Raw genomic sequence first — 25,962 nt, 5'->3', positions numbered from 1 at the left:
CATTGATCTGTTGGATTTATCACTGGCATTCACTAATATAAATAAACCAGTTTGCTTTTCTTTTAGCGCCAAAATATTTTACTGTTCTCGAGCCAGATACTGAACCAGTTTTTCCGATATATTATGTCCAGGAAGTTGAACCGAATATTTCTGTTACTTCAACATTTTCGAAATAACATGAATAATTCCACAATTAAAAGTTCTTTAGAACATGTTCATAGATGTGTGGTGAAGTTTTGAGTTCAAATGCGTATTTTATTTATTCGAGTTTTAGAATAATATAATATATTATGAATATGGTGGGGTGTTGAGGTTTGTTTTAAATATTGATCAGTACTGCAGTGTGTTCTGAAATTAGAATGAAATGCTATTAAGATGAATTGAGCATTTCAGCTATTTTAAGAAAGTTTCAGAATAATATAATTATAATGTTATAGTAATAATATATTGAACTTGCATGTATGCACGTACGTGTTAATGCTATAATGTTTAGAGTGACATATGGTTATTATACTGAACTGAATAATTCAACCCTTCAAAGAATAACAGTGAGTTTCTCAAATGTCCTACATATATACTGCGAGACTAACGGGCATGTTTGACTAATTTATCTTAAAGGGACATTCCTGAGTTTGCTGCATTATGTTTCCGACTAATAAAATATTTCTACGATTAAACTTACATATTAAATATATTTTGCTGTTTAGAATATCAGTGTCTGTATATTCAATGTGTTTCTGGTATGTAAGAAGCCCAAACTGGATTTTTTCTTCAAATAATTTCGTACGCACGAAAAACATATATTTTAGGAAATAAAATGAAATTTAACTTAGTACAAATATTAAAACGATCAGAAACACGTTTAATATACAACCATTAATATTTTATGCAGAAAAATATATTTGATATGTAATTATAATCGTTAAAAAGTCTCTGTTAGTTGATTGCAGTAAACTCAGGAATGTCCCTTTAAGTGACGGATTTTAAGCAACAGTTTTAAAAGAATGTATGTTACAAATGTATTTGTGGTTTTTTTATTATTATTATTATTCAAACGTGTAACTATATGCTGTGGCACATGATTACTAAGTTAAATCGAGTATTTCAAATATTTTGCAAAGGTTTTCCAAAGGTTTTTTTTGTAATAACATAACACTGTGAATAGGTATTTCTTGTATGTTCTTGTACCTGCGTGGATATTTCGAGTAGTTATTTAGTTGAAGTGAATGTTTCAACCACTAGTATCCAGGTTTCACACATTGTTATGAAATATATCTTTCTTATATTTATACTGAAGGAAAGAAATAAGAGAAAACAGGTTTTCAAGATTAAATTTAATTCGCAACTAGATTAGCTACGCCTGTATAATATACAGAGATGTAATATGGGTTTCACTGCCAGTAAAACAGTTAAACTCCTGATACAATGGATGAAGGTTTTGGCTGCAGTCAAAATTTGCTGTTATTACTTTAAAACATACATTCGACATGTAATATATATGTGATCTTTTCAGTAAAATATATTAAACTGTTTCAGCTACTCGAAGAAATCGTTTGAGAATATGGAGGATGCAATGTTTTCCAGTCGCCTATAGGTTTCAGCTCGCCTTTAGGTCTTGGCTCGCTTATAGCTTTAGGCTCGCCCATAGCTTTAGGTTCATAAAGGACCACTTTGTTCGCTGGGTAATAGCCATACTTCTTATCCGAGTAAAACTTGCCGGATGTTTTGTAACCATGGGCGTAGCCATCTTGATTAGCAGCCAGAATCTGTTTGAGTATCATGCCTGAAAGAATCAATATAATGCAAGGTATTGTAGTTTACATTCAGCACATAGGAAAGAGAAGAGGAAGTTTGTTTAAGGGTGCTTTTCTAAGTTTAAAACTGTTAAGATGGAAGTGGATTCATATGTAATACACTTGGATAAAAGAAGCTATTAAAAATTTGAAATATAAAACATAATATCGATTGATAATCAATGTCATCATGATTCTCTTATCGTTATCTTAAAGCTAAAGGGACGTAACCAAATTTGTCGAGATGTCAGTGGGTCGAGATAAACAGTAGGTTTTTTTGTAAAAATTATTCTATGGGACCATTTTACACCTCAACATATCCTGGGCTAAGGAGACATCAAGGGCTGGCATTTGACTGCATACTGTGAATGTTATGCTAGTCTCAGACTATCAATTGTCACAACGGAGTTGGCCAACACGACGATCTCTCGACTTCTACGACTGTCCAGTTCCTAGTCTGAGAACTCTTAAAATTCGATTATCATGGCATACAAGTCCTACGACTGATTAGTTGTTAATCTGAGCGCACCCGTCGTAAGTTGGGAGGGAAATAGGGATATTACAACGCAACTGTCGACTTGGCCAACTCCGTCGTGACAGTTGATAGTCTGAAACTAGCATTACCTCGTCGAAGACTGATTTGGTTTCTCTCGAACCTCTTGAAGTTGTCGGTGGCTATGACAGTGACGTTGCTCATGAGGGCCACGGGAATATGACACGCCGTGGTGTTTGTTCTACCTGTGTTTAAAAATCAAAATAACAATTTAAAAACCTGTTAATAAAACACACGTTGTTACAGCAGTAATTACTCCATTACCCGGAACAGTCAGTAACAAATGGAACTACAACGCCGTGATTAATGACGGTAGGGGCAGACATATCTGGAAAAAATACAAAGTGTTCTTTCAGTTTAAAACTTAAAGTTCCCATTGTTATGGTCTAAAAAGACCCCATAAATTATAAAACAAATACTGTTCATTAGCACCAAAGGTGGGTCAAGATTAAAAAATCCATTATTAAATGCGTATGTTTTGGGTTGTTTGGGGTGTTTTAAATTTAGACAAGTAAGTAAATTACCGTTGTTAGAGTGATCATTCTGCTGTTCCTCAAATGATGAGTTAGAACAGGAAATGTCATCCTGTAAAAGAAAATAACTCTTCAGATAATTTATAAACGAAATACACGACAATAGTACATTGCATGTTCGCAAGCCAAAGGTACCATTCCGTATGCTATGCTATGCCATGCCATGCTATACTAACGGAATCGTAGCTTGGTTTACGAAGATGAGTACACTGATATAAATTCAAAATGCTTTTCGTGTCATGTATTTATGTATTTATCAACGCTCCAATATTTCAATGAACTATGCAAAAATCAAATTATTGGAATTAGTTATTCCTTACCATCAATTTCAGCAATAACAGATGCAAACTAAAACAACATAAAACTAGAACAAAGGTACATGACATTTAATTTTATGTTTGATTACCTTTGATAAATCACAAGTAGGCCTACGGGCGCTGAGTAAATGTGATATTCTTTGTTTCACGATATCTTCTGTGTTTAGGCGTTTGAGGTCGACCCAACTATCACAAAAATGGCTGCCTTTTCCTGCTCTTTCGCTGAAATAAAACATATTACTTACGTTGTTGTCCTGTGTGACCGCGTTGTCAAAATATAACTGCACTATACAAAAACACGGGTTTTGTACTCAGTTCCAGTAATGTTAATGCAAGGCCACGTCCAGCTTTTATATTAAAGGGACATACCCTAGTTTTTGAACACTAAGGCATCTTTTTCACTATTAGAGCCGTTTATGATCACTGAAATCAAAGATTACTTATATTTTATTGTTCTCTGGTTATCCTGGTGTTCCAAATACCACAAAAAAATATTTCTTATATTTTTAAAAACACACGTGCGTCTGAGAAGTGACTGTTATGGAGTCGCGTTTTAGTCTATGTTTAAGTTTATTTCAACGTTACAGACTCTTTGTTTCACTCTGCTGTATCCAAATTTGTTACAGGTTTGTAAATTAACCAAATTTAGTGTCCATTTTTACGGGTTGAAAATAGAGTCTAGGTAAAAATTATGCCTTAGTGTTTAAAAACTAGGGTCTGACCCTTTAAGACCTCTGTTCGTGACCGCATGTTAATAAGAAATCATAATTACAAGACTATAGGGTATTTCTAGTTAAAACCTTTTCAAAATCCAGTATCATTAAACTTGAGACAAACTCACACGAGAAGTCTTGAATGTCCGTGTACATGTACATGTATATGACCTTTATATATGCATAATTATGACCTTTATACATGCATAATTATGACCTTTAATACATGTATAATTATCATTCGTGGCCAAATTTGAGCTTTAGGTCCAGCCAAATGTTATTCCTGCCATCTCATCCCTCTAACCTGAACAATAAAACCATTAACATATTGAAGCACGTATTTCTGCCAGATATAGTCCAAATGATGTTTTGAATAGATGGTGCTGGCATGTTGGGGCAGACACTAAGTGAGAAGCCATATATACATTCGCCCATTCAAGTTTGACAACCGTGACCAAATGATCATATATGGGTTGGGTTCCTTCTTCACTTAGACAGTGGAAAGTCGTTATTGCACAGTGGTGTCGAATTGTTAATTGTGAACATTTTACAGTTGGTAAGAAAATATTTTTATGGGGTGAACAAATGTGTAATACGAAAAGGAATTTTAAAAATTGGAACTTTTATGTAAAACAAATATTTATTCAGAATGGCTTCCCTAAAACTGAGCAAACGAAGAGTGTTGAATAGCCTGTTATCCGCTATGTTAACCAAATTTGAAACAGATTGATTAAATAAGGTTCGAAGGGATACTAGTATTAATAGAAAAGGAGGTAACAAACTTCGAACTTACAATTTATTTAAAAACAAATATATAACTGAATTTTATTGTACATCATTTTTACCTATTGCTCATAGAAGTGCGTTTGCCAAATTTAGGTGCGGTGTGGCACCTCTTAGAATTGAAACGGGGAGATACGAAAATATTCTAGAAAATGTTTTTATTGTAATAATTTTATCGAAAATTAAAAAATTATTTTAGAACAATTTTATTTAACAACGCTGCGGTAATTAATGATAATTTTAGTGGTTTTAGTTGTCATGATAAAATAATATTTTTATTTTCCAACAATTTTATTATGCGATCTTGTGCCAAAACCTGTGCACAGATTTTAAAAGTAAGAAAAATGTATTTATTTGAAAAGTTGTAACTATTATATTTCATTTTTTATCTTTCATTTTAATGTTCTTTTATTTGTATAATATTATCGTATCTCATAACTCTGTATTGAGTGGATTTTAAAATATTATGTATATTGTTTTATATTTTTATATAACATGTATGTGATTTTTAAAAAGGTGAGACGGGAATAAAATATTGAATGAATGAATATAAAGATTATAAAATCGCTCATGCACGTATAAGCTAGATAGAACAAGGTGTTGTGAAACCCCAAGTTGTTGTTTTGGCGTTTAAAGTGACAGACCCTAGTTTTTAAACATTAAGACGTATTTTTCACTATTAAAACTGTTTTTGATTATTTAAATTAGAATTAACTACTTTTATTATTCAGAATATTAATTTTCGTTCACCGGGGTTGTTCTGGTCATCCAGGTTTTTGTAATATCCCAAAATGCATTTTTCATAACTTTAAAAACGCACGTTCGTCTGAGAAATAATGGTTATTGAGACAAGCTCTAGTCTATTTGTGGACGGTATTTTCCCGTTTAAACGTCACAGACTTTAGCCTGTCAAAGTTGTAACCGTATTCAAATGTGTTGTAGGTCTGTAGATTAACTCAAATTAAAGGGACATTCCTGACTTTGCTGCATTGTAATAAAATATTTCTACGATTAAACTTACATATTAAATATATTTTCTTGTTTAGAATATCAGTGTATGTATAATCACTGTGTTTCTGGTTGTGTTACTGTTTGTAAAAAGCCCAAACTGGATTTTGTCTTCATATAATTTTGTACGTACGAAACAATATATATTTAGGAAATAAAATGAAATTTAACCTAGTACATAATATTAGAACGATCAGAAACACGTTTAATATAGAGGCACTAATATTTTATGCAGAAACATATACATTGGTATGTAATTACAATCGTTAAAAAGTCTTTGATAGTCGATAACATCTTAAAAATTCCAGCAAACTCGGGAATGTCCCTTTAATATCCATTTTACGTGCTGACACTAGGATCTGCACCTTTAAAGAAAGTATTTCCTATATTATATATTAGGAGTGTCACGATGCATTGATGCATCACGATACCACTGCGGATGATATGATACACGATACCCTTGCTTGTGTATCGATCGATTCATATTTGACCATGTATCGATTCCTGTTTTAATTTTGTATCGATTTACCAACACAGGAAAAAACAGTGAAGTGGACAGAGAATATACCTCTATGTGCCTGTCAAAATGTCTATGATGTGGGAAACACCGTAAATTAGGCATCGTGATACATATCACCGGCCTCAGTGGTGTCGTGGTTAAGCCATAGGACATAAGACTGGTAGGTACTGGGTTCGCAGTCCGGTACCGGCTCCCATCCAGAGCGAGTTTTAACGACTCAATGGGTAGGTGTAAGACCACTACACCCTCTTTTCTCTCACTAACCACTAATTCACTGTCCTGGACAGACAGCCCAGGTAGCTGAGGTGTGTGTGCCCAGGACAGCGTGCTTGAACCGTAATTGGATTATAAGCACGGAAATAAGTCGAAATGAAATGATACATATCGTATCGCGAGTTATGTATCGTGATATGAAGGTGAGTCGTAAGGTAGGTGTATCGTGACACCCGTGGTATACATATCGTATCGCGGGTTATGTATCGTGATATGAAGGTGAGTCGTAAGGTAGGTGTATCGTGACACCCGTGGTATACATATTCATGAAGTGCCTGCCGTACAACGTGATTCTGGGTAAGGTGACTTCCAGTCTGTCGAGGAACTCAATCAGCGCCATCTTGAGATGGTTCAACTTCTTGCACTCCTCGTCTTCATACTGGGAAACAACCGCATTATAACACTGTAAACATCAAGCGTTCATGTTCGATTAACAGTTTGTACACAGGGAATTTAAATAATGATATAAAAAAAAAATCCCCACCCCCCCACCCCACCCCACACACACACAAATAATAAAAACAAACAACACTCATACTAATAAATAGTTTAAATTCTAAACGAAAAGTATCACTAAATGGGTTGTGTTTTTTTCTGGGGTGGAGGCTCCCATTTTTGTTGGAGAGCAGGCTGAAATTATTAAGTAAAAAACAAATGGATAACAACGTTTATTTATATACACCTCGTCATAAATATCGCACCACCCAATTTTGTTCACTAAGTAAAACTGGATCTTCAGCCTCATAAAAATGGTGCTTAGAAAAGCACATTAAACTGTTTATATGGCCTCATGTGAGCGTTCAGTCAGAAAATTTACAACACAAGACCGAATTTGAGCACTAAATGAGGGTTTAATTGTAGCAAAGTAAAGTTCACTAAAATCACCGTAAAATACGGTGAAATAAGTATGGCTGCCGGGGTCGTTACAACAGACACACAACACAGTTCACATTTCATTAATGTCAAACACACTAGTAAGGTCCACAATGACTGGCTAATTCAGTATCTGGTGTAACCGCCTCGCACTTGGATAACATGTTCTACACGCCTTCTCATGCTTGTCACCAGACGTCTGATGCTCTGTTGAGGGATCTGCTGCCACTCATCATGCAATGCATGGGTCAATTCCTGAAGGTTCTGAACTGGAGGATCCCTTGCTCTCACCCTACGTCCCAAAATGTCCCACAAATGCTCAATAGGATTTAGGTCTGGACTTCTGGCAGGCCATGGTAGTGTCTCAATGGCGTTGTGTTGGAGATGCTGAACAACAGCTCGAGCACGGTGTGGTCTGGCATTATCGTCCATGAAGACTGGACGTGTGGCGAGAGCATGGTTATCGAAATGAGGCACAACAGCACCGTCCAGGATCAAGTTCTGGTACATCTGTCCATTCAGTGTTCCGGGAACTGTGATGAGGTCAAGTTTACAATCATAGGAACAACACCCCCCACACCATGACGGATCCACCCCCAAATGGAACCTCAGCTTGAATGTTCCTCTGATCATATGCTGTGCCTCTCTGCCTCCAAACTCGTGCCCTCCCGTCTGTATGATGCAGCAAAAATCTGCTTTCATCGGACCAGTGGATCCTTCTCCATGTCCTCATGTTCCAGCGATTACGTGCTTGGCACCAGGCTAAACGGGCATGGCGGTGCTGATTTGTGAGGAGTGGACGTCTGATTGGTCGTCTTGCTCTCAATCCTGCAGAATTTAGGCGTCGTCTGATGGTGCTGATGGACACTCTGTTGTATGGATGCCATCCATGTCGCAGCTGTGTACAAGTAGACTTTGGGCTTCGTCTGGCTTGGCGTACGAGAGCACGGTCTTCCCTGTCATTGGTTTTTCTGGGACGTCCAGACCTCGGTGCATCCTTCACTTCACCGGAAGCAGTATGTTTACGTATTAGCCTGCTGATGACAGTGTGATTAATGTTCAATTGTGTTCCAATAGCACGACATGACATACCAGTCTGGTGCATACTAATAATTCGCCATCTTTGGTTCAGAGGCATTGGACGCTTGGGCATTTCACTGGTTGGTCAAAATAAAGCTTAATTTATGCCTAAAATCAAATTTTAGCTGTGTCTGCCAACATAACATACACCAAAAGAGGCTATGTGCATACTGCATTGTTAGCAAACCGACCCCCGGATCAATCATGCTCGACTGAGCATGCACGTGCAGCTCGGAACAGGGTGTGTTTGTGATATTATGTTCACAGATGTTGTAGTATATTAAATATATACTTGTAGTTTAAAAAACCGAAACTTATATTTTCTAATTTTACTTTAAAATGTGTGGTGCGATATTTATGACGAGGTGTATATTTGCTTATTATTACCAAACGTCGTTTTTTCCCCCCCCCCCCCCCCGAATGCTAAGATTTGCTTCAGCACTGGAAGTGGGGGGCGGGGTTGACCACTCCGGCACTGGCGTAGGAAGCGGGGGGTGGGGGGGGGGGATGTGTCCCCTTCACTTTGTGGGAGCAGCGATGGTTTTTTATATATATTTATACATGTATTTATATATGCGTGTGTACCCCCCCCCCCCCCCCCCCACACACACACACTTTTTGGCATCTGAGTTCTATGTTCCCTCGTGGTTAGGGTTAGCCGAAGGAACATAGAGATGCCACCACTCCATCTTGTACGCTTAAATGGCTTCAATAGTATTGCTTGTTTCACTCTACGGGGCGGGTAAAGCGCTCGCCTGATGCGCGGTCTGTTTAGGATCGATCCCCGTCGATGGGCCCATTGGGATATTTCTCGTTCCAGCCAATGCATCACGACTGGTATATCAAAGGCCGTGGTATGTGCTATCATGTCTTTGGAATGGTGCATATATAAGATCCTTTGCTACTAATGAAAACAAATTAGCGGGTTTCCTCTCTAAGACTGTATGTCAAATTTACCAAATATTTGACAGCCAATGGCAGATAATCAATAAATCAATGTGCTATAGTGGTGTCGTTAAACAAAACAAACAGTCTCCTGTTTCACTATACCTTTTCTTTTCTGGCATCGCTATTTGTTTCTCCACTTTCTTGCAACTTCATCAAGCTCTCTTTGTTTTGTCTAAAACAAACGAATAGTACTAGTGTTAGTTGTTTAAGAATTAGTAGCTAGAACATTGTGTCAGCTAAGTTTCATTAAGAATGTTGAATGAAATGTTCATTCATTCATTCAAAATATATGTACACGTATTCAAAAAAATAACAGTTCGATCATTGAAGAGAGTTTAGCACCTCAGAATCATTAACTTCTTTATGGGCTTCTACAAAGGATAAAACTACTTAGTACCAGTGGCGGCTCTAAGTAGGGGTCCAGGGGCCCGCAACCCCCTCCCCTAAATTTTGCGACAGTTATTGGTTTCTTTTCTTTTTTCATTATTTACGTTGGAGAAACCGATGAATCCCTTCCGGAATGTTTGTGGCCTTCTGTCACATGTTATTGCTCCCCCCCCCCCCCCCCCCCCCCCCCCCCCCCCCCCCCCCCACCCCCAACGGATTTTTCTGGATCCGCCACTGAGTACTGAATACTGAACAAGAAACGAAACACGAACATTAATTTAGAATGAATCACTTTAGGTTTTGTGTCTATTTAAAGTTGTCAGTGTATTGTGAACATTTTAGGCCCATCTTAAAAAACAAAAAACACACACCACACATTCGCATTTCCTTTGTCGTTCAGTTCAGTTTTAATTATGTAGATGTACGGTCTAAACATGCTATCATGTGTTGTCTTCAACATGGCCGTACCCTGCCTAAAATATGTATGTGTTAGTGAAAAAACGAATCAGGGAATATACATGTATTTTCTACATAAACAAGAAGGACACTTTTAAACTAGGCTTATACAAAGTGTTTTTCTTCGTATTTTTTATGAGCAAATGTCCCTTCTGTCTCTATCCGGTAGGTATTCTGTTGACTATACAGTTTTATTATTTATTGTTAATTAGTTCTGTTGGTAACTGGCTAAAAGTGAACTATACACAAACGTCATTGCTTACGTGGAAATAACATCGAGCATGTTTATCATGGTTTTGTTTTCTGACCAGACTCCATTCAGATCGTCTGCTACCATTTTGATCTGCTTTCCCAGTCGTCTGCTGACGTTGTTGATGCCGATCTTACGACCACCTAAACCACAACTAACTTATTACCAATGTAGTAGGAAAATACTGTATAGTGAAAATACTGTACTGTGAAAATGGACACCAAGTCTGGTTAATTTACAAACCTGTAATACATCTGGATAAAGTTATAATAGAATTTCTTACACACCCGCTGGTGAGAACATCATTCGTTATTTTTTATAACACATACTTGTTTATACATGTCACCAATGTCATACATCCAATGAAAACACAGCACAATCGAAATCGACTACACTGTGACGTATAGTTAACCTGACAATCATTTGTCTATTAAATACAACTGAAAGGACTGTAAATAACTTTTAGTCGGAAAAGATGTTAAAATTTGCTTAAAACCTGGTTTTTGAGGATATTTAAGAAATAGAATAATACATTCGTGTCCGTTAGATACTATTTATCTTACAACTCGTTGTTTAAAAACGTATCAAACTCCCTTTCGCTCGTTAGATACAGTTTAAAACAACTCACTGTAAGATACATGGTATCTAACCGCCACTCTATGAAACAAGTGTCTGTGACGTTGCAATAATTTCTGAAGTCATAAAGATTTTATGTGTACCAGAAGTCGTCTATAGGGTTACCACCTTAAAAGTTATCATTTCTATGGATGGGACGTTTGGTGGATCTGATTGTCTGGTAAATTTAGATTTTACTTGTTACTTGTTGGCATTTGGGTACCGAATGATTAGATCCAATCAGGACTGGATTTAGTTCAAATTCATTTTTAGGACGGGACAACTTTTAATATAGGGCACCTTTACTTACCTTGGTCCATGTGACTATATATATACATGTGTATGTGTGTGTGTATTCTAAAACTTTTTTATTTTAAGCCTTTTAAAACCTTAGTCGGGATCGACTAAGGGAATGATGGAGGTAGGGTGTTGTTTAAAAAGTTTTGGTGTGTGTGGAAGAAGGTAAATATTGGGGGGGCTAACTGAGATCGAAGGCGCAAAGAAATGTTTTTAGTGTGTGTGTGTGTGTGTGTGTGTGTGTGTGTGTGTGTGTGTGTGGTCAATGAAACTATCTTAAAAAGCTTAAAAAAGAAAGAAAGAAAACAGAGAGAGAGAGAGAGAGAGAGAGAGAGAGAGAGAAAGTGTGTGTGTGTGTGTGTGTGTGTGTGTGTGTGTGTGTGTGTGTGTGTGTGTGTGTGTGTGTGTGAGTGAGTATTAACGTATTGTTATTAAATAAGAAGTGACATCACTCACCTTTGAAGAAGAGCCGGGCCGCCTTATTGTAGGCCTCGGCTCGATTTCGTTCAGCGTCCAGCACAATTCGACAGGCTTGTGTCAGCGCCGAGAACTCAGTGTTCCTGTCATATGGAAACAACGTTAGCGTCAGAATCATTGTTAGCGTGACTTATTTTATACTTCAATTTTTATTTTTGTTAGGTTTTTAAAAAAACCCAAATAACTACGGGTGTGATACCATGAGTGTGTGGCTCTGATGGTAGAGCTCGAGGTGTGATAGGTTGTAGGATCGACCCTTTTTGATGGACCCAAATTACACCACCCAAAGAAATTCGATTGACATATCAAAGAACGTGATATATTCTTTTAGGTCTGTTAAACTATACCCTAGATCAAGTGTACAAAATAACTAATATAGCCGTCCTACTCTCTAACGATTATCGCTACAAAATGAAGCGATTGTGTGACGTGCCATAACATCGGTTGCAGGACATATTTTGGGCCATCGCAAGGCTCTTACGACGTGCATTATTTTATATTATGTATGTATCTCATCCAAAATGCATTATGTATGTTGTGGTTCTTTTCTGCTGTTGAAAACGAAATAGCCGTTTGCCGAGTCGCGAACTGTAATAACCGGTATTTTAAAGCATTTCTCTTTTTTTTTTTTTTGTAAATAAGCTAATAATTGTTACAAAATATCCTGGTTACTTGTTGAGGGTTTCTTCTTTGAAAATCAAGGATGTATCGTTCTCCATCTTCAGGTTAATGAAGAATTAAATATTACTACACGGCAGGATGGTTTTAACGTTGTCAAGGCGACATGTATTGTTCTTTCTTTGTGACGTAATCTACGTCACGGGGCGGGACGTAGCCCAGTGGTCAAGCCCTCGCTCGATGCACGGTCGATGTGGGATCGATCCCCGTCGGTGGGCACATTGGGCTATTTCTCATTCCAGCCAGTGCACCACGATTGGTATATCAAAGGCCGTGGTATGTGCTACCCTGTCTGGGATGGTGCATATAAAAGATCCCTTGCTGCTAATCGAAAAGAGTAGTCCATGAAGTAGCGACAGCAGGTTTCCTCTCTCAATATCTGTGTGGTGGTTAACCATATATCTGACGCCATAAATACAATATGTCGAGTGTGTCGTTAAATAAAACATTTCTTTCTAATCTACGTCACATATTTCCTAAACTCAATAATGGCGTAAATAAAAAGTTAAAGTTTATTTTAACACACCACTAAAGAACATCGATTTATTAATTATTGGCTATTGGATGTCAAGCATTATATACTATTGTTATGTTAAAAAAAAAAAAAAAAAAAAAAAAAAAAAAAAAAAAGAGAGAAAAAGGAAAAAAAAACCCGGAAGAATATGGATGAATGTTTTTTTTTTTTATATAAAACTGTTACCTTATTTAATGAATTGATTTTTAAAAATGTCTTAGGACAAATATTTTCTAAAAATATCTTTTGTGAATAAAAACATCGAAACTAGAATTGGTGCAGGCAACCCAAACCTTGTTTACATTTAGAGTTAAAAGTTTGTTTTGTTTAACAACATCACCAGAGCACATTGATAAATTAATCATCGGCTATTTGATGTCAGACATTTGGTCATTCTGATGCGTAGTCATCAAAGAAATTCTCTACATTTTTCCATTAGCAGCAAGGGATCTTTTATAATATACAATATATTATACACTTTCCCACAGCCAGGACAGCACATACCACAGGGGGAAATACCACCTTGCCTTCTTGATAGTGGGATGTAGTCAAGTGATATAGCACTCACCACATATGCTATCAATGTAAACAGGAAGAAGTTACCAGAAGTTGCTGCATGTTATCCCTTTTATGTGGTGAAATGGGGGTAAATGGAACAGAGAAATCAAAACAAAGAAAACTTCAACAACTTTATTACAAATCATCATTGATAGGTATTTTTTTTAAAACTCCAATACAACCTAAAGATACATTTAATCAGATACATTATGAAATATATAAACACCCTGTTAAGTTTTTAAAGCTATAGTCCTTCCCAGCCTTCATGAACAATGTTTCTCGAAAAGAATTTCAGTTTCATTTGACAGAAAAAGGAAAGTAGAAGTGTTTTGGAAATATAAAAAGCACTATTTTTGTTTGTACTTTATAAAACATTGGGTTCCAAAATAAATAGATAGTAGTACATACCATAGTAAAAAAATGTCACTTACTTCTAGGAAAAGACTACAGATCATGATGTTAAAACAATAAAAATTAAAAATACAATCTCATTACAGTGCATTTTATTATGAATACATTTTAAATAGTTCATTTTATTATGAATACATTTTAAAATAACCTATTCATTGACAAATTATGTAGCTTAAAAAGATTATTATTATTTTTGTAACAATTGGAGATAAAAATATGTGTAAATATTACCTGAATTATGCCTGTAAAGTAAAAAAACTGCCACAGAAATGACAACTTGAAATTGTAATCAAGACTCATGCTGCACCTGACATTATGACAACTATTTGATACAAACATTATGACCTCTTGAATTGCTGCTGCTGTTAAATAGCATTTAACTACCTATTCACTTTACTACTGTGAAAAATAAAAAACAACTGACAGATAATAAATATCCACACATGTATGTACAGTTAACAAATGGTAACAATATCAACAAATGGTGGTTAATAAGGAATTATTAATTTACCAGTTTTGGTAATTTCTAAATACAGTAAAACCTCTCAAGATCGGACCCTTTGCAAATCGGAATTCATTCAAAACCGGACATTTTACAGAGTCCCTTTTTAAAAACCAGTACAGAACTTAACCTCTCTAAACCAGATCCCTCTTAATACCAGACATTTTTATTGGTCCCTAGTGTCCGGTTTAGAGGAGTTTCACTGTACGTGTGTCTAATGCAGTGGCTCTTAAAACTGTTTTGTTCAATACTCCCCATACAAGCTTATATCTGATCCAGGCCCCACCCTCCTCTTCTTGTTCATGATGAGCCCTACATACTCACATTCTCAACTGATATATAGATTATTGTACAAACTCAAGAGTGTAGACTGGGTGTGTGTGTGTGTGTGGGTTCGCTGAAGCAAATGGTCCGCTTTCATAACTAAAACATAAGGTTTATACATATGTAGTTTCTGGTGGTGCAAAAACAAAATGGAAAAGGTCCACTTGGTTCATATTCGAACCCCCCAGGTCCAGCTCACGCTACGCCCCTGAAGCTTGTGTGTCGTACAGTGTCGTACGAGTGTCAGGATTGTTGTATTACCCGAGTGAGGGCGAGGGTAATTCATGAATCCTGACACGAGTTTCGTAAAATCAGTATGATTCACACACAAGTCTAATCATTTCTTTATTATCCACATTATCCAAAATATTATTTTTATTAACAACAAGCTAGGACAATGTCAAAACATTTCAAACGTAACTAAAAAGAGACAATGAAACCATGCCATTCTCCGAAATGACGTCATTTTGTTAAGTGTTTATACTGGGGAAGCCGCATTAAGTTATGACGTCGATTCACAAAATTACGTCATTCATTGTGCACATGAAATCATTATGACACATGTGGGTCATACTGGTTATATTTCCCTGCATATCTTGAACTATGTGGATAATAAAACCACATATGCCCCTATGATACTATCTCACTGTATACCCGACCCCTCAATAATGGTCTAATGGTACGTAACATTCAAATTGTTTTAATATAAACTTTTATAATACAATTCACTTTGACTGATACAATAATCAGGGTGGATCCAGGTTATTTCTAGGGAGGACGTGCAACTTCAAAAAGGAGTACCCAGACTATTCCAAAGTACATTAACATCACTTCTATACCACTAAAAATATTAATTAATAATTATATTCCTCCAGTATTAGTAATCTCTGCATTTTGGGTAGATTATGATGTTGGGGTGGGTGTTGCATCCCAGTACTCTTTCACTGGATAAATATACTTTGATTTAAACATTGGTAAAACTGAAACAGAACATGTCCTACAGCATTGCATCTGGATTTTGAGAGAATTTTTTCAAATATTCTTATTATTAACTTACTGTACAATTAGCACCTCTTTTTATCGTGTAGTAACTTTTAGATTTCACATTACAGATTTAAAGGAGAAACATAAAAAACATAACAAAACAAGGTAACAAAATGCCTGAAAAATTAGAAAAGAAAACTATTTTATTTATTTATTACATGTATTGTATGACCCCCACCCATCCACCCCAATAAATACTTTAAAACAAAAGGAGAGAAAAAGCTAAATAAAGACTCCACTCATTTTGGCAAACAGTGCATAAAGCCAGTTCTGGTTGTTATTCCTCACTTTATTAACCAGCCACCTCTCTTATGCAACCACCCTATTATTCTGCTATATCATGTTACATCACTAATTAATCCGTATTAAAGAGACACCTCTCTTATGCAAACATCTTACTTTTCAGCTATATTATGAAACAGCACTAATTAATATCTATTAAGTAGCCACCTTTTATCCAACCACCTTATTTTTCTGCTATATTATGTAACAGCACTAATTAATCTGCATTAAATAGCCACCTCTCTCATGCAACCACCTTACTATTCTGCTATATCACATAACAGCACTAATTAATGTCTTAGACACCTCTCTTATGCAACCACCTTATTTTTCTGCTATATTATGCAACAGCACTAATTAATCTGTATTAAATAGCCACATAGAGACTATAAATGATTATGCAACCACCTTACTACTCTGCTATATCATGTAACAGCACTAATTAATCTATATTAATTAGACACCTCTCTTATGCAACCACCTTACTTGTCTGCTATATCATGTAACAGCACTAATTAATCTGTATTAATTAGACACCTCTCTTATGCAACCACCTTACTACTCTGCTATATCATGTAACAGCACTAATTAATCTGTATTAATTAGACACCTCTCTTATGCAACCACCTTACTTGTCTGCTGTATCATGTAACAGCACCAATTAATTTGTATTAATTAGACACCTCTCTTATGCAACCACTGTACTATTCTGCTATATCATGTAACAGCACTAATTAATCTGTATTAATTAGACCCCTCTCTCATGCAACCACCTTACTATTCAGCCATATCATGACACATCACTAATTCATCTGTACTAAATAGTCACCTCTCCTATGCAACTATTGTACTATTTTGCCATATCAGCTATAATATAATACATGAGTTTCCCATTCTTCTGATCGCTTCTCCTTATTTGATCTGCACTGCAGACCACCTTCTTTGTACTGACCCGAAAGCCACACTTTGCAAGAATCTTTTGACGCTCAGGTCCAGTTGACTAACCTACACACATCGTGCTAAATATTGCAAAGAAAGATAAATAAATACAACCTCAGTGAATGGGGCCTTCTTTGTCACTTAACATAAAAGTGGCTTTTACATGTCACTTAACACAGCAGTGGCTATACACATGGCAGTTGTGTGTATAGCTTCGGCTGTTGTACAGCAATTGTATTTTGGGGGAAAAGCTCAGTGTATGACCACAACGCCCAATCCAATCTTTCTCGTACGAAGAATGATTATATTTAGTGTAATATAACAGAGAATGATTATGTTTAGTGTAATATAATAGCACTTTTTAACCTGTATTAAGTAGCCACTGCATTGCCAGACCATTATTTTGTTACTCCTGTTAGGTGGCCAGTGTTTCTGCCAGAAAGAAATTTTTGGGTATAGCACTATGGAAATTGAATGCAACCACAGTATGGAGGGCCTCCCCAAGAAAGAAAATGGGTTAAATTTAGGATTTAAAAAATCATACAGTAATGATAAGAATAGTTAATTTTGTCAAGAGGTTAACATTAAAAAAAAAAAATAATAAAAAAAATTGCAAAAACTTTTGGATATGGCACCATACCCGTTTTACCCTTTGGCAGAAACCCTGGCAGCCATTTAACACAGGTTTGACTGCCTGATGTAAGGTCAAACATACATAATGAAAATCATTCTGATTGTTAAATGTTTAGATACTTTCACCAGGGCCATACCTAGTTTGTAATAAAGGGGTGGGGAGTAAAACAAGAATCAAAGCACAGTAACTGAGGGTTTCTCTAGCTAGAAAAAAAACACACTTTTAAAGTAAAAAGAGCAATGATTCTTTTTTTTGGGGGGGTGGGGGTGGGAGGTTATCACCCTGATCATTCAAAGACATAGCCAGATGAATGGTCATATGATAAATACAATTACAAAAATGCATACAGATATACAATGTCAGCACAATGAACGAAGGTGGTTATTAATAGGCAAGACACTAACAAAATGAGGTTTTTTGGATTAGTAATGAAATATATTTGACAAATTCAACTTTTATTTGCATTTGGCGAGCAACAGCTTAAATCCTGCATAACGAATGGTTTTAGAATGGGCAAACTACTGCATGGCTGGGAAATGATTGACAAAATGTATCATCAGATAAAATGCAAGCATTTGTTCACAAACTACCACTGACTAAAGGTTTGACCTATGCAGTGCATAATAGAGTTGACAAATCAAACAGAACAGGAATCATATGATAAATGTGACTTATTGTTTCCAAACTGTCATAAAAATGATAGTAAAAATTAGAATATATATTTCTCTGAGTCTACAGCAGTCAGAAGGTCCCTGCATTGCACTAATAAACTCCACCTGATAAACAATGTGGAAGATGAGTGATATGTGCCAAAGTCTGTACTATACGGTCCATTTAAAAAACAGGTCAAATATGTAAGGTATAAAACAGTCAAGACTAGTAGCGTTAGTGGTTTGTGAGAGTGGTGGTGGTGGTGGGGGGGGGGGGGGGGGGAAGAGGGAGGTGTGAAGTGTTAAGTCTCTAAATGTATGACCTAGGATACACCTAAAACTATTGTTACGTCTCTAATTGTATGGCCTAGGATACACCTAAAACTATTGTTAAGTCTAAATGTTATGGCCTAGGATACACCTAAAACTATTGTTAAGTCTCTAAATGTATGGCCTAGGATACACCTAAAACTATTTACAATTTAAATTTTGTTTAGAGTGTGGAGAACTTTCTCATAAGTAACTGGCAAGCTTTCCAGAGCCAGCATTGATCCTTATTTATAGGCAAGCCATTTGACATCCTCTTCCCTACCCCAACCGACTTCTACCTCCTACACACACCACTTCAAATTTCCCTCTTGTTGGGTCTGCTACTTTCCACACTTTGCTTTTTAAAATAAATGATCATGTATTAGGCCTTGTTAAAGACAAGTCATGCATCTAATGGCAGAAAATGAAATGACAAGATGTGTTCAGCTATAAAGTTGTCCAAGACACAAATGGAATTAAATAAAGCTGTTTGTGGTGTTTTATCTAAGCCAGAGCCTTCATTATGTCTGAGTGTTGCCGTACGTTCCACTGGGTGGCCGGTACAGTCTGGGGATGTACAGTAGCTGGAGACTGTTAAAGGCGTATTTCCGCACTCCGGCATTCTTCAGCGGGTTCTCTCTCCGACAGCCAACACTGTGAAGAAACAAGTAGATTTATGAAAGTAAAGTAAAGTTTTGTTAAACAACACCACTAGAGCATGCTGATTTTATTAATTATCGGCTATTGTATATCCAACATTTGGTAATTCTGACATAGTATTAAACTGGAAACCCGCAACATTTTTCCATTAGTAGCAAGGTATCTTTTACATGCACCATCCCACAGACAGGATAGCACATACAATGGCCACAATTGTGGTGCACTAGTTGGAATCAGAAATAGCCCAGTACCAAAGATGAACATGCAATAAGTCAGATTAGAAAGCAAACTAATATTTGTTAAATGACACCTCAGCACATTTATAAACTATCATTATTGTGATACTTATTCCAAAAATAGAAAGAGGAAATTTGCTGTCACCAAATAGGCTACTTTTCATTGAATAATAGCCCTGGATATTTAATAATATGCACTTTCCAATGAACTGAACAGGACAGCACATACCACAGTCTGATAAACCAGTTATGGGGCATTGATAGGGATGGAAAATATCCCAAAGCCCACAATACACTAGCACTGAGTTATGCCCAAACCCAAAGTCAAACTGAAAAAAAGAGAGAAGGAAAACAAAACAATCTGCAAAATTAAATGTCTCGCCAACCATAAACATTTCTGGTGCACTATGATGAACATCCATAGGTGCAACTATAAACTAAGTTTCATTAACCAGACTTATAGTTTCAAAGCTGTAAAATTTCAATGTTAAACTTTAACACAAAAGTTGACGCTATCACACTAATACCTATATCTCACACTTTTACTCCCTAAAGGCAGGGCTTCTAGATTACGGTAGCCCCACTCCCATGGCTAGTGATATTCAATCTTGGGCTAGTAAATAACTATGACTGAAATGCCCGACAGCTAGTGAAAAAAGACAAAAAAGTCAAATGTAGCAGTTAAGTCTATTTTGTAAATATGAATATCCTGACCCTACTCCAACCCCCAATGTTAGTGTTTTTAAGCTGTATTTCCCTCTTTTGATGACATATTTGATTATTACTATTATTTAGTGAAATTGTATTAACTTAAAGTAAAGTAGGGCTAGTGAATTTTTAATCGTGGCTAGAACATTTTTTAAATCACTGATCCCATGGCTAGTGAATTTTAATTTTTTTGTAGAAGCCCTGCTAAAGGCAAGACAAAAATCGAGCATTCTGTGAAAATGTGTCTACAAACCTCCGTAGACAGTCGAGTGCATGTAAGAAGACATGAGAGGCCAGGTCGTGTTCATGTTGAAGGATCTGTACCATCTCCAGGGTAACGGCCATCGAGGTTCGATCTTTACCACTCTTACAACTGATGAATCGAATTCCTTTCAGCTTGCGGCACACCTGTGTAATACACACAATCTAATATAGTGATCATACACAATATAGATCATGAATAAAATCAAAATAGGGATAGGGTTTCTTACGGCAATAGTAGCATTCTTTCTTCCTTCTTTTTTTTTGATGCTACAATATTCAAACCCTGTTCGCCGAAAAACACTAGCATTTGTTTCATTTTTAAAGTTTAGTTTATCTTTCTCTCATACTAACTCTAGAAGTAAGTTTACTGCAATAAATACATTTGCCAGTTCTCCTGTTGTTTAGTATAATTATGAAGAATACTGTAATGTTTTGAATGCTTGAAATCTGAGTTAATCTGAAAAACAAGAACATTAAGACATTCAAGCACACATCTCTGCACTATAGAGTCCAAAAAGTGTTTTGACAAGGTGGTAACCGTATAAATGATATGCGTATACCTCAGCTGCAATATGCAATACTTCTGTGTTCTTGCTCTTTTTCGTCATGATGTTCGTATGCAGCTGCTTAGTCAGGTTGTTCACACTGCCAGGCCCCGACTTGTTCTCTAAACAAAGATAAAAATACAGGTAAAAATAAAATCCTACCCATCTGTCAAAATTTGCATTTACTTTTCACACCTGTTAACCAAATATATGCATGTGTAATGATAAATAATATTATAAATAAATAATGTTATAAATTCTGCAGTGTACCCAGCCGAACTAAAAAAAAACCTAATTGTAAATTTAAAAAGATAAAACAATGATGTCCATATAACATAAAATTGCTATACAACATTTATGACATGCACCAGTCAATTCAGGTTCATAAACGCTAAATATTTTAATAAATATAGAACATACAGAACTTTAACCAAGCAAGTAGTATCCAATTCAATAACTGTTAAGTTTCTTTTTTCTTTTAATTTTTTTTTAATGGACATATAGTTTTAATTAATATTTACTTTCAAAATAATAACCATGTACATGCATTTTATTTTCTCACGATTTACATTCAAGTCAATGGTGCCTTGAAAACTAGTTATAATAAGGTACAATGGTTAATTTCTGAAATCTTGTTTTTCCAATGACATGTACCTGGCTCTCCGAAGTGCCTAACGTAGTCTTCATAATAGTTGAACACTTTAGCTATACTCTCGGCATTTATTCTCTCCTGTGTGCTGGTGTTCCCGAACCTGTATCATAAATAGAGATTATTATACAAGCTTGTGTGTCGTACTGATTTTACGAAATGAGTGGCAGGATTTTGTATTGCCCAAGCGATAGCAAGGGCAATACATGAATCCTGACACGAGTTTCGTAAAATCAGTACGATTCACACGCAAGTCTAATAATTTCTTTATTATCCATATCATTATTGTTGTTTTCTTTATGAATAACAAGACCCAACTCAAAATGTTTCAGCCACAACTAGAAGGAGACAACGAAATGATGTCATATTTGAAATGCACAGTCTAAGCTAGGACTGGAGAAGCAACGTCATGTTATGATGTCGCTTCCCCAAATTACACCATTACACACGTGTGCTTCGTATGATTATTATTAACTCGGTTATGTTGAACCATATGGATAATAAAAACACAATACAAGCATCTCCGGTGGAATTACAAGAATGCAGTGGGAAAATAATAAAATTCCAAAATTAAATTTTCAAACTTGTAAGGTGACACACAGATTATTTTGATGAGAAAGTGTATATTCTTTGACAGACATTAGTTCTATTTAACCTGTCTGTGTTTTCATTAATTTGAACTTGTAGTAATTCAGACATTTAAAGACAACACTCTAATAAAAATTATTTTTGTATACTTTGTATTACTTTATTGTTAAATATTAATTTCAGCTTGTATCAGATTATTACGACAGATTAAATATTAATATCATCAATAAATAAGAAACAAATTCTGAGTGATTAGTCAACAGATCCTGGCAATTTAGTAAGGAAGGAAGGCAATATATTATTTAACGAGGCACTCAACACATTTTATTTACAGTTATATGGCGTCAGACATATGGTTAAGGACCACACAGATATTAAGAGAGGACACCCAATGTCACAACTGTCTGGGCTACTCTTTTCGGTTAGCAGCAAGGGATCTTTTATGTGCACCATCCCACAGACAGGATAACACATACCATGGCCTTTGATATACCAGTCGTGATGCACTGGCTGGAGCAAGAAATGGCAACTTAGTAAGAGATAAATACTAAGCAATTTGAATAAGAAAAAAATTCCGTCATGAGTAAAAACAAATATAAATGTTTGGAAATTGACAACAATAACCAACAATGGAAAGCTTACTTCTCAGCCAGTGTTGCTTGTTCATTGATTCCAATGTTGAAGAAAACGGGAGTTATCTTTATTTTGTTCTTCTGTAAGTTCTCTGGCAGTTTAGAAAATGATGTCTTTGGCAAAGGAAGTGACACACATATGGAATGTCTGTAAGATTATAAAATAAATCAAATTAAATGTTTGCAGTGTTAAAATAAAAGAATAGATTATTAAAATATTATTACATATTCTGCTTACAATCTGCTCGGTGGGATAAAAAGTTTATCAATTTAGGTCCTCCTTATATGTACTAAGTCACATGACATGAAAAATTGTAAAATGGGTTGTTTTAGAGGGTAATGTGAAGTGCGCAAAATGCTGATGTTTTTGTGATTTCAAGTTGGAACTAATTTTTGTTAAAAAATTAAATGCACACAATTTCAGGCAATATTTTATTGGCCCATTTGTAGGTCTTATGCCTAGAAACCCTGCGTTTAAAATATTTAACAGAAACCTAAACTAATTGATAATAAGTAACTCGCCTGTTGATATCGGGAAATTCTCCTGCTTTTACATCGCTGGAAAAAAGAATCATACTGGTCAGTTGAATAAGCTATTGAACATTTTCTACCTAATGTTTTCCATCAGGCAATAAAGTGTAAAATAGTATATTCTATATAATTTTGTGATTTATTTAACACAACTATCTTTATAAATCAAATCCAAAAAATGTACAAAAGAATACACAAATATTAGCACTACTGTGCTTGTCTCTTAACAAGTAGCAAAATGTTAAACGGCCACCATATCTGGTCCACAAACAACTTTCAGTTTGGACAAAATGGATGATACTGTCATTTCTATTGCACTTATCGTCAGACAAAAAGGCACTAATTCCAGTAATAGTAAAAAGTAAGACTGAATAGATATGTAATAAACAGAATATATATATAGTTAGAGAAACAAAAAGCACCAGCATTTATAATGAGTGCAGTGTTTTTCAGTGCCACAAACCTGAGGGCGGTGATGGTTGGTTCACATTGGCCGTCTACTTCTTCCTCAAACTTGATGAAAACAAACGCGAGGTCGTCAACAGCGACGGACATGTCCTCCAGCATGCCCATCTCGTCACCATAGCAACTGAGCAACGCCTCAAAGCCTATAAGAAATCCGATCTTTGAGATCTGTTCGAGAAATGCTTCGTCCGTGATGCGAGTCTGCATAGTGATGGATAATCCAGCCACCAATGATGTAATCTGAAATGATCATCAGATCAACAGAATCAACGTACACTAATTAAACTTCAGATCTGCTAGTAACATGTATGAAGAGCTAACAGGTTTAGCCAGCTGAATGCCTAAGCAGTTTAGTTGGCCAAGCATCCTAACTGATTCAGTTATGTATTTAAAGTGACTGAGCAGCCTAACTGGTTCAGTTATTTATTTAAACTGACTAAGCATTTCATTTCATTTCAATTTATTTTCGTGCTTATATCCAAATAAGGTTCAAGCACGCTCTTCTGGGCACACACCTCAGCTATCTGGGCTGTCTGTCCAGGACAGTGGGTTAGTTGTTAGTGATTAGTGAGAAAGAAGAGGGTGTAGTTTGAGTTGTTAAAACTTGCTCTGGGTGGGAGCCGGTACTGGGCTGCGAACCCAGTACCTACCAGCCTTATGTTCAATGGCTTAACCACAACACCACCGAGGCTTTAGTAACCTAACTGGCCACGTCATTTACTTGATTTAGCCATTTGTCTGTAGCCAACATAAAACAATATATTGTTCAATTCTCCATGAACAGAGGTAAACACACTCAATCTTAGAATTTAAATTAAACAATTTCACAATGCCTCTGATTGAGCAGCTTCGAATTCCATAATGCGACTTGTCTCTTAAAATATTTACATCTCGATATCAAGCCTGGTATAAAACAAACATCTAACTGGTTTTGTCTTTATTTCAGACATGTTTCTTATACATACAAAAACCTATATGGGTCATTCCATGTCAAATCACCCAATGGGTTTAACCCCACCCCCTCAGATTTGGTTGAAATTTGGTTTCTAGGGAGATTTTGTCTTAAAAAGCTTAATTTTCATTCAGACCAGCGGTTTGGGTGCTACAGCCTACCCATTTTGGCAAAAATCACAAAAATTGGACAGGGGGCCCTATATTTGAACATCCATAAATAAGTAACCACTGGTCCAATCTTGATGGGAATGGCATCTCTGGAATGGAAATTGCCCAAGGATGTCAGGACATAAACAAACATAAACATTTTAAAATTAATTACAGTACACCAAGGATTGATTTATTGTATAAGTTACAATCTAAAGTATTAGAAGTGTTTTAGAATAATATATGTACACTTATGTTTTCAGAAGCAGCCTCGGAAAGTTGTGAATTTGAAATAAAAACACCCCAGAACTTTCCCCATTGTTTTAACTTGATGAACATGTGGTTGTTAGTGGTTCACACCTGGTGTTAAATTAATGTTACTTTATATGTACTAAAGCATAGAACAGTATCTATGGACTAGGTTTCCATAGAATAAATGCATTAGGGCCTACATTTCATAATTATGGTGTATATCATCTATAGTTGAGGTTTGGGGTATATACATGTACTTAGAACATTCCAATATTTGCAATATTGACAAATTTGACATAAATCATCAATATGGCATGGCTTCTACAAACATCTGAGACAGTCAACTGTTTTTATTTCCATTAATTATTGTTCAATATAGTCAGTAGTATATGGCGCCAAATTTCAAGAAAATTCAATGTCTACTCATAGTCAGTGGGAATTACCCTAACGGGGTACTAACTAAATTGAATTTAAATTGCATGGAGGTTTTTTTTTACAGAGAAATATTACACCTCTAGTTCTGTTATATTTTATAGAAAACATGTTGGGCTACAATTCTGACCAATTTTCATTTCAAGGTCACAAGGGATTCAAGGTCAAAGTGAAGGTC

At 35.9% G+C, this 25,962-nt stretch overlaps 2 protein-coding genes and 1 long non-coding RNA gene across 8 annotated transcripts in view; all 3 read right to left on the bottom strand.

Annotated features, from left to right (window-relative positions):
• Positions 1–1,319: 1,319 nt before the first annotated feature.
• On the bottom strand, positions 1,320–12,674 carry LOC121376151. Its single transcript, XM_041503956.1, has 9 exons — positions 12,549–12,674; positions 11,856–11,959; positions 10,501–10,630; positions 9,497–9,566; positions 6,778–6,896; positions 3,286–3,418; positions 2,871–2,931; positions 2,418–2,531; positions 1,320–1,783 (listed from the first exon to the last, which is right to left on the bottom strand). Exons 1-9 carry the CDS (start codon positions 12,593–12,595, stop codon positions 1,533–1,535), a joined length of 1,029 nt encoding a protein of 342 aa, XP_041359890.1. The 5' UTR covers positions 12,596–12,674; the 3' UTR covers positions 1,320–1,532.
• A 1,070-nt stretch (positions 12,675–13,744) lies between these two features.
• Positions 13,745–17,674, bottom strand: LOC121376114. The gene is made up of 2 exons (XR_005958405.1): positions 16,598–17,674; positions 13,745–16,445 (listed from the first exon to the last, which is right to left on the bottom strand). It is a non-coding gene; the product is annotated as an uncharacterized LOC121376114 (long non-coding RNA).
• Positions 17,675–17,694: 20 nt separating this feature from the next.
• LOC121376111 (inositol polyphosphate-4-phosphatase type I A-like) overlaps positions 17,695–25,962 on the bottom strand; it is a 56,008-nt gene continuing 47,740 nt past the window's right edge. For 5 of the 6 annotated variants that reach the window (XM_041503909.1, XM_041503907.1, XM_041503910.1 and 2 more), the window contains 7 exons: positions 23,998–24,239; positions 23,526–23,561; positions 23,014–23,151; positions 21,789–21,886; positions 21,150–21,256; positions 20,579–20,733; positions 17,695–19,375 (listed from right to left, as the gene is read on the bottom strand). In XM_041503909.1, the coding sequence (XP_041359843.1) occupies positions 19,243–19,375; positions 20,579–20,733; positions 21,150–21,256; positions 21,789–21,886; positions 23,014–23,151; positions 23,526–23,561; positions 23,998–24,239 (909 nt within the window). In that variant the 3' untranslated portion in view covers positions 17,695–19,242. The remainder of the gene's footprint in view (positions 19,376–20,578; positions 20,734–21,149; positions 21,257–21,788; positions 21,887–23,013; positions 23,152–23,525; positions 23,562–23,997; positions 24,240–25,962) is intronic. The other variant, XR_005958404.1, reaches the window with a different exon arrangement.

Source organism: Gigantopelta aegis, chromosome 6 (genome assembly GCF_016097555.1).
Source record: "Gigantopelta aegis isolate Gae_Host chromosome 6, Gae_host_genome, whole genome shotgun sequence".
NCBI classification, from domain to species: Eukaryota; Metazoa; Mollusca; class Gastropoda; order Neomphalida; family Peltospiridae; genus Gigantopelta; species Gigantopelta aegis.
The sequence above is the reverse complement of the archived record's forward strand: the minus strand, read 5'-3'. Positions and strand labels throughout refer to the sequence as shown.